Source organism: Antrostomus carolinensis, unplaced genomic scaffold, assembly GCF_000700745.2.
Source record: "Antrostomus carolinensis isolate BGI_N321 unplaced genomic scaffold, ASM70074v2 scaffold46823, whole genome shotgun sequence".
NCBI lineage: Eukaryota > Metazoa > Chordata > Aves > Caprimulgiformes > Caprimulgidae > Antrostomus > Antrostomus carolinensis.
The window spans coordinates 1-14902 of NW_010308235.1; the positions used below are offsets into that span (position 1 = coordinate 1).

Consider the following 14902-nt stretch of genomic DNA (forward strand, 5'->3'; position numbering starts at 1 on the left):
CAACTCCAGCCCAGCCAGACCCAATACAGGGTTAAACACAGAAGGTATCAAAGGAAATGCACCTCCAGCTTCCTAGCCCACCACAATCTTTCCTCATAAGGACACAGTGAGAGACTGACATAGGTTTTAGCCACTCATATTATATATCCCACACCCATATATATATCAGGTGGGAAAAGCTGTAATTTGGGAATATGGGTTCCTATGGACTGCAGACATTTGTTTATGTACCAGAGTAAACAATCTCTTCACTTGAGTCCTCTGCTACTGCTGACAACTTATTTCAGAGACATATTTTATCCATTTCCTCAGCTGACAGTCCCAGGTAAAGCAGAAGCCAAGACTCTCAAGCAAAGACCATTTGCTCTATTAAACCACTCATGCTGTTGCTGCAGCATGATATTCCCACAGTAAGATCTGAGGAACGCGAGAGAAAAGCCAGTTACAAAACTTCCTATCAGATTAAACTGCAACACATCCTGAAAAGACGTAGATGTAAATGCAAGCCATACCCACGCTAACTGCCCACAGTTCCTGTTAAGCAAAAAAGATACTAGAGAGCTTAAACCCTTTTGAAATAAGTGAGCCACCTCAGTAATAAACTGTTGGATCAGTCCCAGAGATGATGACCAAGTATCTCAAGAAAGTGGTACACACCAAATATTTATCAACTGATTTGTAAAAAATTTTGAACAGCACAATCCTCAGACATTCAAACCCATCCACAATTCAAACAGGATGCTAAACCAGTTAATTCCTGATAGAGATCTGGTTACGCTGCTGGCATTTATAGTTACAGGTTTGCTGCCGTTTATTGTTATAGGTTTATATTGAATTTTTACAAAAACCCAACAACATAATTCAAGGTTAGCAAACACCATGGACTTCCCCATGACACTTCTTGTACTATCTGGAGTCCCTAAAGTTAGGTGTAGTTGCTGGAGTTCTTCCCCCTGTTTTGCATATGTCTTATTCTTCCTGGGCTCTCTTCCCACATATTCCAGGATACCGGCCATACCTTCTGACTTTTGCATGATCTGGAATTTCCACCTACCCATGGGACTTCAGTGCCTGTATCAGCTCTTTCCTGTCTGTGAGCTCTTCAAGATTAGAATTCATTAAGAAGAACAAAGTCAGGAGATTTGCAAAAAACACAGACCAGAAGCTTTTATTGATTGAAATTTCCCTGCTTCTTTCCTCAGCAACAAGGAAACAAAAAAAAAGAAAAAAAAAAAAAAAAAAAAAAAAAGTGCTTCTGTTGCAAATACTATTATTCTCGTCTCTCTTTTTGTCTCTTCTTGTTTTGCAGAGTTTAAAATGGTAACATTTCTTCTTTTGTTGTTTTTTTTCCCCCCTCAGAGTGCAGCATCAATCATTAGTTCTTCAGTATCTAAACAAAAAAATCAAACAGGTTCCTAAGAAAATAGGATCTCACTTGACACAGAACGACTTGAATTTTTAAAAATGTTTTACCCTTCAAAATTAGTCAAACACGCAAACAATGTTTAAGGCATAAATAAGGACACCTTTCCCCAAATCTAGAGTAAGGTAATCTTGTTTCCAAAACAAAAGTCTGAAAATGGAAATACAAACAGAGAGCTCTCTCTTCCCCTTCCCTTTCCCCTTCCCCTCTTCTTGCTCAGGAAGTTCTGCCTTGAAGAGAGGCGTATATGCCTCTGGAAATCTTAGAAATAATCAGTCGTGTGTAGCCATTCAGCTCACAACAGACCACACCTGACAGAGGACAGAACTTTGCCACTGATTTAGTCCCCATTTCTAAAAACAGATGAGTATCAGAACTAGATATAGGATAATGGGACCCATCTTGGACAAGGAGCTACTGCTCTCTTGGAACTCTTTCCTTATCCCCTCCTTCTCAAAAAAAAAAAAATTAAAAAATAAAAAAAAAATCAGCTGGCCTTTCAGTTACCAGCAATAGTCTCTCCTTTCTTGCTGCTACTCTCTTATTTCCTCTCTTTCAGCAAGTGATGTCAACTCTGGCTCTGTTTGGTGGTTCTGGTATGAACTCTGGTCTGGTGGTGTGACTCCCTTTTGTTTCCCAGCATGTGACATGGATCCCAGTGTTGTTCCATTGGGCACTTGAAGAAAACACGGAGAGGAGGGCAGGCAAGGCGGCTGAGTGCAGGAAACCTGCTCTGTGAAGTACTGTCCTCCTGCTGTGCTAGAAAATGGCATTTGTGAGCGCAGCTGATTCGACAATGGAGCTCCCTGCATGTAGAAATCATTCCAGGAGACAGCTTGATAGGCAGTGATGCCTCCTGAGGAAAATGCAAGCAAGAAAGGACAGAACAATGAAAATAAGGAAAGGAGGATTAAAACCGTGTATATGTAAAAATGTGTGTATTGGGCTAAGAGAGCATGCTTAGCGCAAATACAGTATGACAGTTATGCCTTACTGCAATAGAGCAGACATCACACACGTATGGAGGCTAAACTTCATTGTTTACATCACAGAACATACTTATTAGGAGGAAAAACTTAAAAGACTTCATAGCATTGCTATGATCTTAAAAAAACCCAACCAACCAAACCAAAAACATTATGTCAATTCAGCACAGATCCTGAGCATATGTAATAATATTAAAGACATAACCCTCCCCTAATTTTTTTTTCCTCCACTCCTATTTTCCAAGTTAGCTCTACAAAGCATAAACTAGATGCTTAATCTTCACTTTAATTTATTAAAGCTGCAATCCAGGAAGCAGGAAAGTTTTTTAATTAATATCTATAATTCCTCTAAACTGCTCAGTTGCTTACATACTGAATTAAGAATTATGGGTGTGTCTACACTGACAGATCAGTTCCCTCCCCATTGTACTTCTGGAAGCCCAGGCCCTGGATATCCACACTGTGTTAACAGCCACAGGATCCCTTCCTTGAACAGAAGTATGGAATAAAAGAACATCAACTCTGCCTCTGTTCCTTCAACAACCTTCCCACTTTATCAGTTCTACCAAGGCTTGCACCTTTATTCATCCCTTTATGCTCACATGACATGCTCCAAGGCATGTAACACACACTTCTGGCATCATGCTATAAAAACATCAATTTGGTGTGCTGAGACACAGCCCTTTCATTACCTCTGGCACTTCAAACTGAAAAAACACAGAAAATAATAATGATGCCTTACAACCAGAGAGGAGAACCAGGCCAAGTGTGCTAGATTGCATGGGTGCTGACAACCTGTTCTGGAGAATGTTAGCCATGAACAGCATGAACATGAGCCAGTTTGCACCCATCAGCCTGTGAGTCAGACCTCTCTATCCACAAAAATGGTACAAAAACAGGAGCAGCATCTGTGGACTGAAAACTCTATTCTCTTATGTGATTATAAGAATAGAGATGTGTTTTTAGACTGTACAATTAACAGTCTAAAATTTAATTTAAAAAACCTGACAGTCCAAAGAAATAAACTGCAATAGTTTATCCTTTGGTTGTACTTGGGCTAGAACAACTTCAAAATATAAATCCCTGACACAAAAGAAGGAGACAGCCAATGCCATTTTTACCTAGTTACTTTTTAGAAAGTTATGCTCAAGTGCTCTAATCTAAGTGATGTTGCAAATTCCTATTCATCCTCCAAAATAGTTTCTGCAGAAGCCCAGCAGAGTTTGAAGTCTGTTTTTCTTGCTGTCTCTGACTATTCCATTTGCTGTGGCACCTTTATCACTTCACACCCTTGACGCCCCATACACTGAAGGTGCATTACTTTGCATAACAGTACACTCCTGAAAAAGAAAAGTTAGTTCTCCATTCCAGACAAAATCGTTGCACTGCCTGACACATACACATGGTAACACTCTCTCTGACATGAAGCCTATGTAGTAACTTTTGATTCAAATTAATGGAGCACTTGGGACTTCAAAAAAAAAAAGCATACAAGGAAATCTAAAAAAAAAAAAAAAAATGGGCAGCGTATTTGTGCATGTATAGGCACAGTCCTTCTTTCTGCCACAGTTATCAGTAAACCCACTGCTCATACTGAATGTTTCAAGGTACTGTTTAGCTACTCCAGAGGAGCAGGATGCTAAGAGATTTCAGAAATTTACCTGAGTATCCACTTTGTTGCTGTAACAAGAGCTGTCCCCCAACGTGGTTTTGTATGTAGTCTTGTGTGGCTTCTGTTGCCCCATAGGTTACGACTTCACTGTTACCAGGTAAGGTGAGGAAAGCTGTATGGGACTCAGCGGGTGGTGTAGGAGTGAGGCGGACACTGGAGAGCACATTGCTGGCCAAGTGACCTGGCAGATGGTGAAAGTGGGAGAGCTGGTGCTGCTGGGGATATTGGGTCAGCGGGTAAATTCCACCCTGGCTACTGTACTGACAGTACGTGGCCTCTATGTTGCCTGCTGACTCCAGCTGCTCAGGGTAATTGCAGGAAACTGGGGAACTCAAGCTGCAGAGAGCAAGGAGAGAGGCAACTCAGAGATTAAAGTAAGGTCAACAGCTACAGCAACCTGTACAATAAACAATTCTTATATCTTCCCCTTGACAGCTGCTCCAACCTTGATGTGACTCCAACCCTTCCTCCCACATGCCAGGCAAAGGACAAGAGCAACAGAAACCACTTGAGCCAAGTGCTTTCACAGCAGGATTCTTTAACAATGTGTGTTAGTGGGGATTACCTTTCCTTCAGTTCTTCCCTGCTCTCCAAAGCACAACCCAATGCTTAAAACATCCTCTCTCAAGGACTCCTTTTCACTGTGCTTCTGAACTCCACTTTCACTTGACAGGCATGCAATTCTGAAAGCACCTTGATTATAGGTATCCCTTTTCCGATGGCAGGTGCCCTGTCCTACTATGCACATTATACGTTTTTTCCTACTCCATTTAAATGACGTTCTCACCCCCACGTTTAACTTCTCACTTACGTACCCACCTACTTCCTTGTCTAATGTCCCACCTTCACCCTCCCAAGGCTTCTCCCAGGGGTCACTTTTATCTTGTCCCTCAAAGGCAATCTCATCTGTTCCTACCTTTGATTCTGGATGCTGTAAGTGAACGCCTCCCTGCTGCCATTTTCATGGCTGGACAAGCTGCATTCACTGTTGGGAGTGTCCACCATCAAGGGAACAATATGACTCTGGCAGCTGAAGGACAGACTGAGAGGTAGGCTGGCCCTGCGGATGGGTGGAGGGCTGGGAAGAGTAGGGAAGCACTCTGTTCTGCTAGAACTGAAGTTGAGCAGTGGCAACGCCTTTGTCTGAACTGCTTCACAAGATGCCACCATTCCTGCCACTGAAGAGACTGCGAATAAAAAGAGAGACTGTCAGAGTTTACTGTCATACCCAGAGTTAAAAGGAGCAAGCAGAGGGAATGACAAGAGTGGCAGAACAAAAAAGCAAGATGCCAGTGAAAGAGTGGAGGTTGACTGATGGGAATAAAAGTAAACAAGTACCAGCATTGCTGCTGGGAAGCAAAAGGGAGTAATAGCAAGTTCTCTGGAACAGAGGATGATGTTTATTGGTTAAATGAAATTACCTTCATGATTTCAGTCTCAGTATACTGGACCTATTCAGCTCTCAAGAAGGCAGCCAAATGAAGCAAAGTACTTCCTGGAAAAAGGCCAGGAACAATCCCCCAGCCATCTTCCATCTCTACTGTCCTCTGGGAAGAGTGTGCTGTACAAATTACCCTTTTGAAAAATTTAACTGTGGTTTGAAAGAAACAAAAATAGGCTTGTAGAGATGCACTGTCTAGGCCATTTTTTAACCAAATTTTCACTCCTGGTTTGGCCTCCGATGAGTCTTGCCGAAAAAAAAAAAAAAAAAAAAAAAAAAAATGCAGGGATACCAGTTGAAGGGCCTTGGGAAAAAGAAGCTGGGAGATGGAAAAGGAAACCAACACCATTTGGTTGCTAGATCTTGTTTGGTGACCTGTCTCCTCAGTCACTGCTGGAAAAGGAGAGAGGAACAGTTTCCTACAGAACAGCCTCTGTGGAAAGAGGACAACATAGGAAATGAAGAGGTCAGAAACATGTATGCTGGTGATCCAGTGTAACAAGTACACACAGAAGTTCAAGAAGCTTGCACATGGTGCAAAGAACAAGATTCTCTTTTATTATTCCAAATAACAAATGATTTCTCTCTTGACAAGTGTAACCATCAGGTGCGCATGACAATTTGAAATGACTTTTCAAGCCTATCTAGGCTGAACCAGCACAAGGATGAGGCATATATGAGAACATATCATTGACTGTTCAGGTAAAGTTGGTCTAATCCCACACACTGTAAAGCATTCAGGGAAAGCTAGTAGCACGGATAGTTCACAGCTGTATGTCCCCAGAAGGCTGCTGTTTCATAATATTTGTCTGAACTGCTACAATGTGGGGCACAACTTACCTGAAAAAAGTCTATATCCTGATAAAGCTTCAGTTCAATGGCAGTAGGATTAGCTATTCTGCAGATGGCCTTAGGATGAATATAAGCAGTGTTAACAACATAGCCCAGGAAATCACTTCTGAACCCACTTTCACACCTACTAAGAATTCAGTTCTGTTTTTTGAAATATTTGCAACACTCAGTGCAAATAATCTTTGTGGAGTCTCTACGTCATACACTATGCAATCCAGTTTCTTTTAATGAAACATGCTTGTGTAATTGCAGCATTTACTGGAACATTAAAGGCCATCACAAAGCTTTTCACAGATACATCCTCTTCTTGAAAATATGAGAAGACACATCTATCTTGTAAGTGACATTTTGAAAGTAGACAAAATATTAAGCAAACTTAGAAGCAACAGCTTTCTTCATTTAATGGACTGATTTAAAGATCAGGAAACCAACTTCAGTCTCCAAGTGCATTGCTTTGAGAAAGTGTATCAGTCTGATCCTCTTCTGGCCAGAACCTACTCTTTGTGTAAAAGGTGTGACTCTTGCTTGCCATGTCAGCTACACATCATCAGCTTCAAATTTGTTCAAAAGCCAGAATTCTATAAGTGAAATCATTACAGCTTGTAATTTATCATTCTTTGACAGATCATATCCAGTTTCAAACAGTTGCTCCCAAGACTGCCATTACAATCCCACCTCTGCCACTGAATAATCATCTTGCTATTTGCATAAGAGATACCAGCATAGGCTGGGCTCCTGACATGCTTCCTCAGCAAGATAGCCACATGAAAAAGTATTTCTTGCATAAGCAACAGTAGGGCAGAAAAATCTCCTCCTCACAAACCAGAGGCACGGAAAGTAACTTTCCCTTCTAAAGGGTCAACTCTAAAGAAATCATAAGCCAATGTTTTAAGTCAGTCAATCACAGAGAGATATTTATATATCCATAAGAAATCTCAGAAAAACAAGAAAAACTTCAAAAAACTGCAAATGTCAAAAAACCCCCAACAATAATTTAAAGCAAGCTATCTGTGTAGTAAAAGTAATAATAAGAAGAAAAAACCCCAAACCAACAAACCAATTCTAAGAACAAAGCAAGCTCAGGATTGAATTTTTGAAGCACAAAAGGCTGTTATGGCAGGCACTGTGGCTAACACCAAAATCAGAAGCCGTAACTGCAGCGAGGTAGAGCGCATCCCAAATACAACTTGCTGGCATTTTTAATCAGCTTGTTTGGAGAACCATACAAAACAGTGGGACATTAAAAAAAAAATCCAGTCAGTCAGAACTACTGGCTTAGAGCAAGAAAACACAATGGAAAGGCAGCACTGAACACTCTCCAAAAGCGTCAGGTGACAGATCGTGCTGTTCTCGTGCACGCACAAGTCATTTGCTTGTCCTGCAGAAAGCGGTTCAATACACTGGTCCCAAGGAAACACCCGAACAGCCACTGCATCAGGCCACAGTCCCTGGCCACAACTGCACCATTAAGCACCGGTCACAAACTGTTTTGCTGAAACCTGCCATGAGTTGTTTCCACAAGGGCCACTTCTACTAAGCAACTGTTTTTGCCTTGTAAATTGACAGCCTTTTTTACTTATTTGTTCCCTCTTTTATTTTGCTTCTGTTACTTTGGATTTTATCTTATGCAAGTTTTAACTCCTTCATTTTCTGAGATATTCTAATAAAGAAAACAGGTGCACCCTGGATGGCCCTATTTATTGGCAAGCTTTTTTTTCTGAACAAGGAGGATGAATTAATCTGAAAATCACGTTGTCTTTCATTTGTCTTCCATTTCATTTCCTGTTTTCATTCTTAAAGAGAAAAGACTGTCTACAAAATTCTAGATAACAACAACAACAACAAAAAAAGCAAGTTTCATTCCCCATGGCTGTGATATCCTGCATCTAAGTAAGGCAAAACTGCAACTGAAACTTTTTGTGCGATTGTGCCACACAAATCTCTTTTCCAAGAGGACTCTCTACACCTAGTGACAGTCTTTTCCCTCAGAGGGAGCACTAACTTAGGTCTCTACTCTGCCTAGGCACCAATTCTCCTATGACTTGTAGGAATGTAATTTTTAAGACTTTTAAGACTTTTCAACCTTCTGTCAAGTTTGATTAACAAATTTGGAGGGCAGGGTGGGTTTCATAAACAAAGAGAGTGTGTGGCTCATTACACAGACCATATTCCTCCCTTCCCTCAAGAAACCAGGTTAAAAACCATTCAAACCTCATAATTTGTGTGTATTAGCAAAGTATGTCTCTTTTTCTGAAGAGTGATTTAGAAAAGGTACTTTTTTACCAAACAGATCTGTATCTGGAAAGTATTTACCAGCCTCAGATGACATAAATAGATTTCATTACTTCTTGCCCAACATGATTTAAAGAGAACAAGGGGAAGCTTGTTCCCTCACATAGATTTAACAAAATGAAGTAAATCCTCATCTTCATGCACCAGTAACACTGAAGATATAGGGTTTTCAGATAAGCAAAGGAAGCATGTGTTTCACAAAAGCTAGATGCATACACAGTAAATGCAATAGGTGAGAGTCAGCAGGGAGTTCAAAGCATTCAAGGAGTAAAACCCCAGCTATCTTTATCACTCATTTTCTCACATACCCGGTCCACTCTCAGGGACTTCACTTGCCCTTTTTCTTCTTTACATATTGTACAAAGAATTCAGATGGGACATTTCTTTCCTGTCAGAAAGACTGTGTTTTACATATGAAAAACTGCATCCCAGCATGCAGTTTCACCAGAAAAAAATTGCTCAGTATAGACAGATGACAATATCACATCCCTGAATGAAACTTTATTTTTCTAAAAGACATATTCTCTCTTGACTAAATAGCATGTCTGCAGATGTACTTTAGGAACCAGCAGAGTTCTGGATGCAAGTGTAAAAATATGAATGTGTTTGTTTCCTTTAAACGAATTCTTTTGCAAAATCATGGTCTTTAATTAAAATCAGGTCTCAATAGACTGCATCACTTCATCATTCTGGGAAGCACTGAATTATTCAAACAGTTTGACCATATTTACTTTGCTTCTGGAGGAAGTGGAAAAACTGGAATTAACTGAATTACAGTCATACTGGTTAAACAACTCATAGAATAGTTCTTGCCTTGAGACTATGACAGGCAAATTTAAATGGCAGAAGTGCTAAATTACAGTATCAAGAAATTCAGATGGGAATTTCTTTCAGTATCAAGAAAGTGTCTCAATTAAGTACTTTTAGCATACATATCTATTTATTAGTAGTCTAAGCTTATTGATACAATCGTATAGTAGCTTTCTGCAGTTCCAAAAATACTTCTAAGGTATCAGCACTGTTAAAAATACATTAAAGTCTTTGAGTCATTGTTAGAAAGTTACTTGCACAGAACTGCTCTTAATACTGATAACACTGTATATTTAGAATACCATGAGGGGACAGAAATGATGGCATGAAATTCAAAAGAATTAATTACACTGGGAAGCAAGAAAATACACACAACAGTACCACATGTCAGCACTTCTATTGCTTGGGATATCCGTCCCTAAGGAAGTGGTGAAGTCCTCATCACTTTGGAAATATTTTCAAGTTGTGCCAACTTGGAAACGTAAATATATATAGGAAATGCTTTAGGGAACGTTCCTGACTCCAGGGAATGCTCTGATACTCCACACATGAATAAACAACTGAACAAATCCTCTCTTTGGTTGCCATCAATCTTTAAAGTCTAAATGCAGCTCAGGTAGGAAACTGCTCAAACAGCACACCCCACTGACTCTGACCAGCACTGCAACAGCAGTTACGTTAAGCTTTATGCCTAAGAACTCAACTAGTCTCACTCCCTCAAGGTCTTGCACAAAATGGAAAATTACACTGGCTGGAAAAGTCAAGGAGAATCCTTTGGAGATTTAAAGGTATGGAGTACCTGAGGGAGGCTCTACAACCCCAACAGTTTACATGACGCACCTTCCTCACACAGCACACTTCACTACAGGTTGTAGCCAGAATGTTACAGTCTAAACCAGAATATGGGATGTTTCTATCTGACATGAAGAGCATAATAACCAGAATAATACTTCCATCATTATTCAGAGAAGTAGTACCAGTGTCAAACAGCTCTTACAGAAGAACGCCCCAATCACATATACTTATGAAGTCATATTCAGAATTCCTTGCTGACTTGTGCGAGGATATGAATAAGGACTGCAAATTTGGCTCTAGCATTAGCACAGAGGCACCACAGTGCTGGTATGTAACTGATAGATACTCGATTAGCAGAGAGTTGTTAAACCTGGTGTCACTTTTTGGACTGATGGCATAGGACTCTTACATGAACTTCCCTAAGGTTTTTGGGAACCTATCAGCACCACCAGCTAATGCTGCAGGTATGAAAAATACTTGTGCTGATAGGGGTCTCACCTGAGGAGGAGGCAAGTAGTGCAGGATGTCCACTGTGCTGCCCAGAGTAGGTCCCAACTGTAGTGTCTACACCCCGCATGGCAGACTGGTCACGAGCAATGTCAGGCAGTGGAGGCACAGGCAGAAGGGATGCCCTGGACGTATACAAAATGGGTATGAGCATGGACCAGAGAACAAGACAAGATATTATGACAAAGTATACAGTCTCCTAACTATCCTGCAATGGACAAATCCTACGTCACCAGCACGTGGAAAGGGAAAGTGCTGGCTGACTTACAAATGCAAGGGCTGCTGTATCAACAGTATTTGGGGAAGCAGCCCCAGGTCACTAGTGTGGAAAGGACAAGCAGCAGGGGCAGTGCAATGAAATCAGTCAGGTGCTCTCCAGTCTTTCATTTATTTTTCTCTTTTCATTCTGTTTCCTTCCCAGGAAGGCTCTCACTCCAGATTGCCATAAGTACCTCCCCATGTAGACTAATTTCTTCCCTCCCTCTTGAAAGACCATCTATCATCTCACATGCTCCCTTCTCCCAACCCCAATAAACATCCCTTGCTCACCTGTGAAAGGTGCTAGCTTGTATTTCCTCAAAGAAGCCCATGACTTTGTAAGACTGATCGAAGCAAGCAGCATTTCCATCACCAAGTGAAAATCCATGGAAATGGAAAGTGATGGGAGGGAGAAGGACTGGGATAAAAGAATCTCCAACTGCATGCAAAGCACCTGGCCAACATATTCACAGGAACTAAAAATGGAGGGATGATTCCACAGACCTTTCTATCTCATCCTTTGCTCTCTACATTACTTCACCCAAAGTGATTTCAACAGTTTTATTTCAAAACAATGCTACAGGTTAATCAAAAGCACTTTTAAGAGTGTCCCCTACAATTTTCCCAGAAACCTGACAGGCCACCGAGGTCCAACTCAATGGTCAGCTCTCCATAGCTTAAACGTAAAGGGGAAATGGCAAAGGAAAGTATTTAATTCATTAGGCATCTGTTGTAGAGAAATGAGAAAACAGAGTTAAGCCCCTTACCCATAACCATCTGACCCGAAGGGGACTGATAGAGCAGATGATGTTGGATGTTTTTTGTTGCCTTTCACATGCAACTTCTCTGATTTCCGCCACTTTGCCCTGCGATTCTGAAACCAGACCTGACAAATGGAAAGAAAGGATGCATTCAGATAGGAAAACATCTACTCATGAGAACACAGGCAACAAATCAGCAATGACTGCCTCTGCACACACCAGGTGAGGCCAGAAACCTTTCTTCCAGAGACTCTGCAAGATTCATTGTAAACAGAAAGAGAAGAATAGCAGCAAAAAGTACCCCCAAACGCCAGTTTCCTTTGTTGCCCATGATCTTCAAGATCAAAGAGACTAACTCTTTGGGTGGGGTAGTCAGTTATGTCCATCCCTGTGAGGTCTCTTCTCTTGTCACCAGTGGCAGGTACAGTCTCTATCTCGTTACTCATGAGCTTCTCTTTCCTTCCTACTCAAGCTCCTCCTCCCTGCTCCAGTCCCCCTCTGTCAATTTTCTGCACAGAACCCACAGCCAGCAGTTACCCACACAGATGTTACCATCACACGCTGTGGTGTTACACCAACGACAGCCGCGATCTCCCTCCTCTTCTCATTGTCAGGATAGTGGTCCTCCTCGAACATCTTCTCCAGCTCTTCTAGCTGCTCTAGAAATGATGCATTGTTCAAAGAAAGAGAGAAGGGGAGTATGTGATAAGAAAATAAACAAACAAAAAAGAAATGAGTGTAAAACAAAACAACATTTTTTACTGTACTTAGAAACACATGAACAACATAAAAGTTACGTTTTATCGTGGAAAAAATATTTTTCCACAGTAAAACAAATAGCATTACTAGTGATGCTTCAAATATAAGGCATTCAGGAACCTTTATTTGAAGAAGTCTTCACACATCTAACAGTGTAGAATTCACTGCAATACCAGTTACAGCAGTTCAGCACCTCCATGCTGTGCCTTCAGTATGGTGAAGGAAACACAAGCACCATTGTCACTACCAGTGTCACCGTCTGCCAGTGGGTTCCCCGATATCTACCTGCACTATAGAATGTGCGTGACTTCTTCCTGACTGGTGGTAGAATGTCTGGGTTCTCAAGTAACTCTTTTTTTCCCTTGGTCCCATCATGGCTGCTTCTGGATTCCACAAGTGAAGACACCTTGTAGGACTGCTGAGCTGCAACGCTGGCTGAAGTACATTTGAATGAGCGGCGCGCAGCTGGGCCACACACATCCTGCCTGCAGAGGTCTTCAGGGATTCCACTAGATGCTTCCTCAGCACACATTCCACTTCTGTCCTTACTTTTTTTCTTCTTTGCCTCCTTTTCAATCTCATCAGAGTAATAGCTCTCACACCGTTCATGTGACCCTGACTGACCTGTGGGCTCCTGCACAAATGCAACCACAGAAAGTAGAGGCACAACCTTCACATCACTGAGGAAATTTGACAGCTGCCCACACACTGAGGCAAGGTCAAGCTGGCCATCAAGGGCCACTGAGTCTTGGGAAGTTGACCCACTTGCCTGCAGGGTACAATAGCTTCCATCTTCCTCCACTGTCTTTACAGGGCTGATCCTACCTTCTGTTCTCAAGGTAACCTCAACTTCTTCCTTTATAGCTGTGCTTTGGAATGCAGACAGGACATTGCTCCCTGTACCATGACCACCGACAGCATCAGCATCTACCACGAAGCGCTCAGTATTCAGCGATGTGTCCTCCCTCTCGTCCTTGCACTCTACAAGGAAAAAATGAAAAACACCACCCCACACCCACGTTGTCTGAGCCAGATGTGCCAGGATGCGCATGAGAAAAAGGGGATGCCTGGATAGGAAGTTTCAGTTATGGGAGAAGGAAAACACTACACAATGAAACCCAACAGTTCAAAACAAAGTCTGTCACCAGGACACAGTGCTGCTAGGAAGGCAACAGCAAAAAATGCGATATTGTCAACATGGAGATATTCAAACATCTGAGATGAGAAAAGCCTCATTTTGAGGGTGAAGATGCCTGCAAAAACAACCAACTTAAAACTACAGGAAGAATTCATTCCAGACACAGAGAATAAAAGGAATATTATGTATTATAAATACAGCAGTGGGAAAACAGCACCGGAGATAACGAAGGTCTTCAGAATAAGGAACAGAACAAAAATCAATGACTTATCAAGACACTAAGTGTCACCTTATTAAAATGAGCAAAAGTAAAATACAAGTAAAATTCTGGTCTACTGTGTCAGCAGTGATTATCTGACAAATGAAATCACTTTTTGATTTACACAAGTTTCTATTTTACTCAAGCTGACCAAGCAAAAAAACCAAACCAAACCAAAAAACCACAAAAACCCTCAAACCCAACCAATTAATTGTAGAAACTTCTAATAACTGCCTTAAATTATTTTCTGCAGCTTCAGCCACGACACTTATGAATAACAGACTTACAAGATAGGTAATTAAATAGCTGTCTAAGGACAAAAATAGGTGAAGAAGTCTGATGAAGTTTAAAGCACAAACTGCATTTCAATAAAAGAGACTGAGTAGTAGAAGACAGGTCAGAAAAACCACAGCAAGAGAAACAATTAAAATAGGCAACAGAAAAATAAAGAAGCATTATACTTCCCCAGCTGGCATACACATTTCCAGAAGAAAACCCACTGATTGTCTCAGAATGTGTGAGTCTCTGATTTCTGCTACTTTTTTTTTTTTTTTTTAAAAAGGTGACTATTCCTTAAGAATGGAAAGTAGAATAATAAAACCATATATCTGCCTCTGCCCGGAAAGAGGAAAGTTTAAGTAGACTGTTGGCAGCATTTCAGTTGCATGTGCCTATAGAGAAACATAGTTGCTTAATCTGGGGGGGGAAAGATCTAAAATAATTTAATTTCACTCTGTCCTACTTTTGATATATATAAGTGCAGTGCCAAAATAAAATACTTGCTTTCTGCCTCTATGTTTCTTTCTTAAACAATTGTTAATCAAGGAACCCCACAACACCAGTCAGATGGGAGAATCTTCATGGAAGTACAAGGGGATGCCAGGCTACTTCCAAGATCTTCTAATTTCTTTGTTTTCTTTTTTTACAGGATTTAAGAGAACTGAATTAG

The 14902-nt window shown here is 41.0% G+C and overlaps 1 protein-coding gene across 1 annotated transcript; it reads right to left on the reverse strand.

Annotated features, from left to right (window-relative positions):
* Positions 1 to 1930: 1930 nt before the first annotated feature.
* Positions 1931 to 13607, reverse strand: NOBOX (NOBOX oogenesis homeobox; the record flags this gene model as incomplete). The annotated part of the gene is given in 8 exon segments (XM_029084424.1): positions 1931 to 1964; positions 1966 to 2279; positions 4071 to 4417; positions 4998 to 5268; positions 10770 to 10903; positions 11804 to 11922; positions 12350 to 12456; positions 12842 to 13607. Coding segments are annotated over 8 exon segments (2092 nt in total), but the record flags the coding sequence as incomplete, so codon positions are not given.
* Positions 13608 to 14902: the final 1295 nt, after the last annotated feature.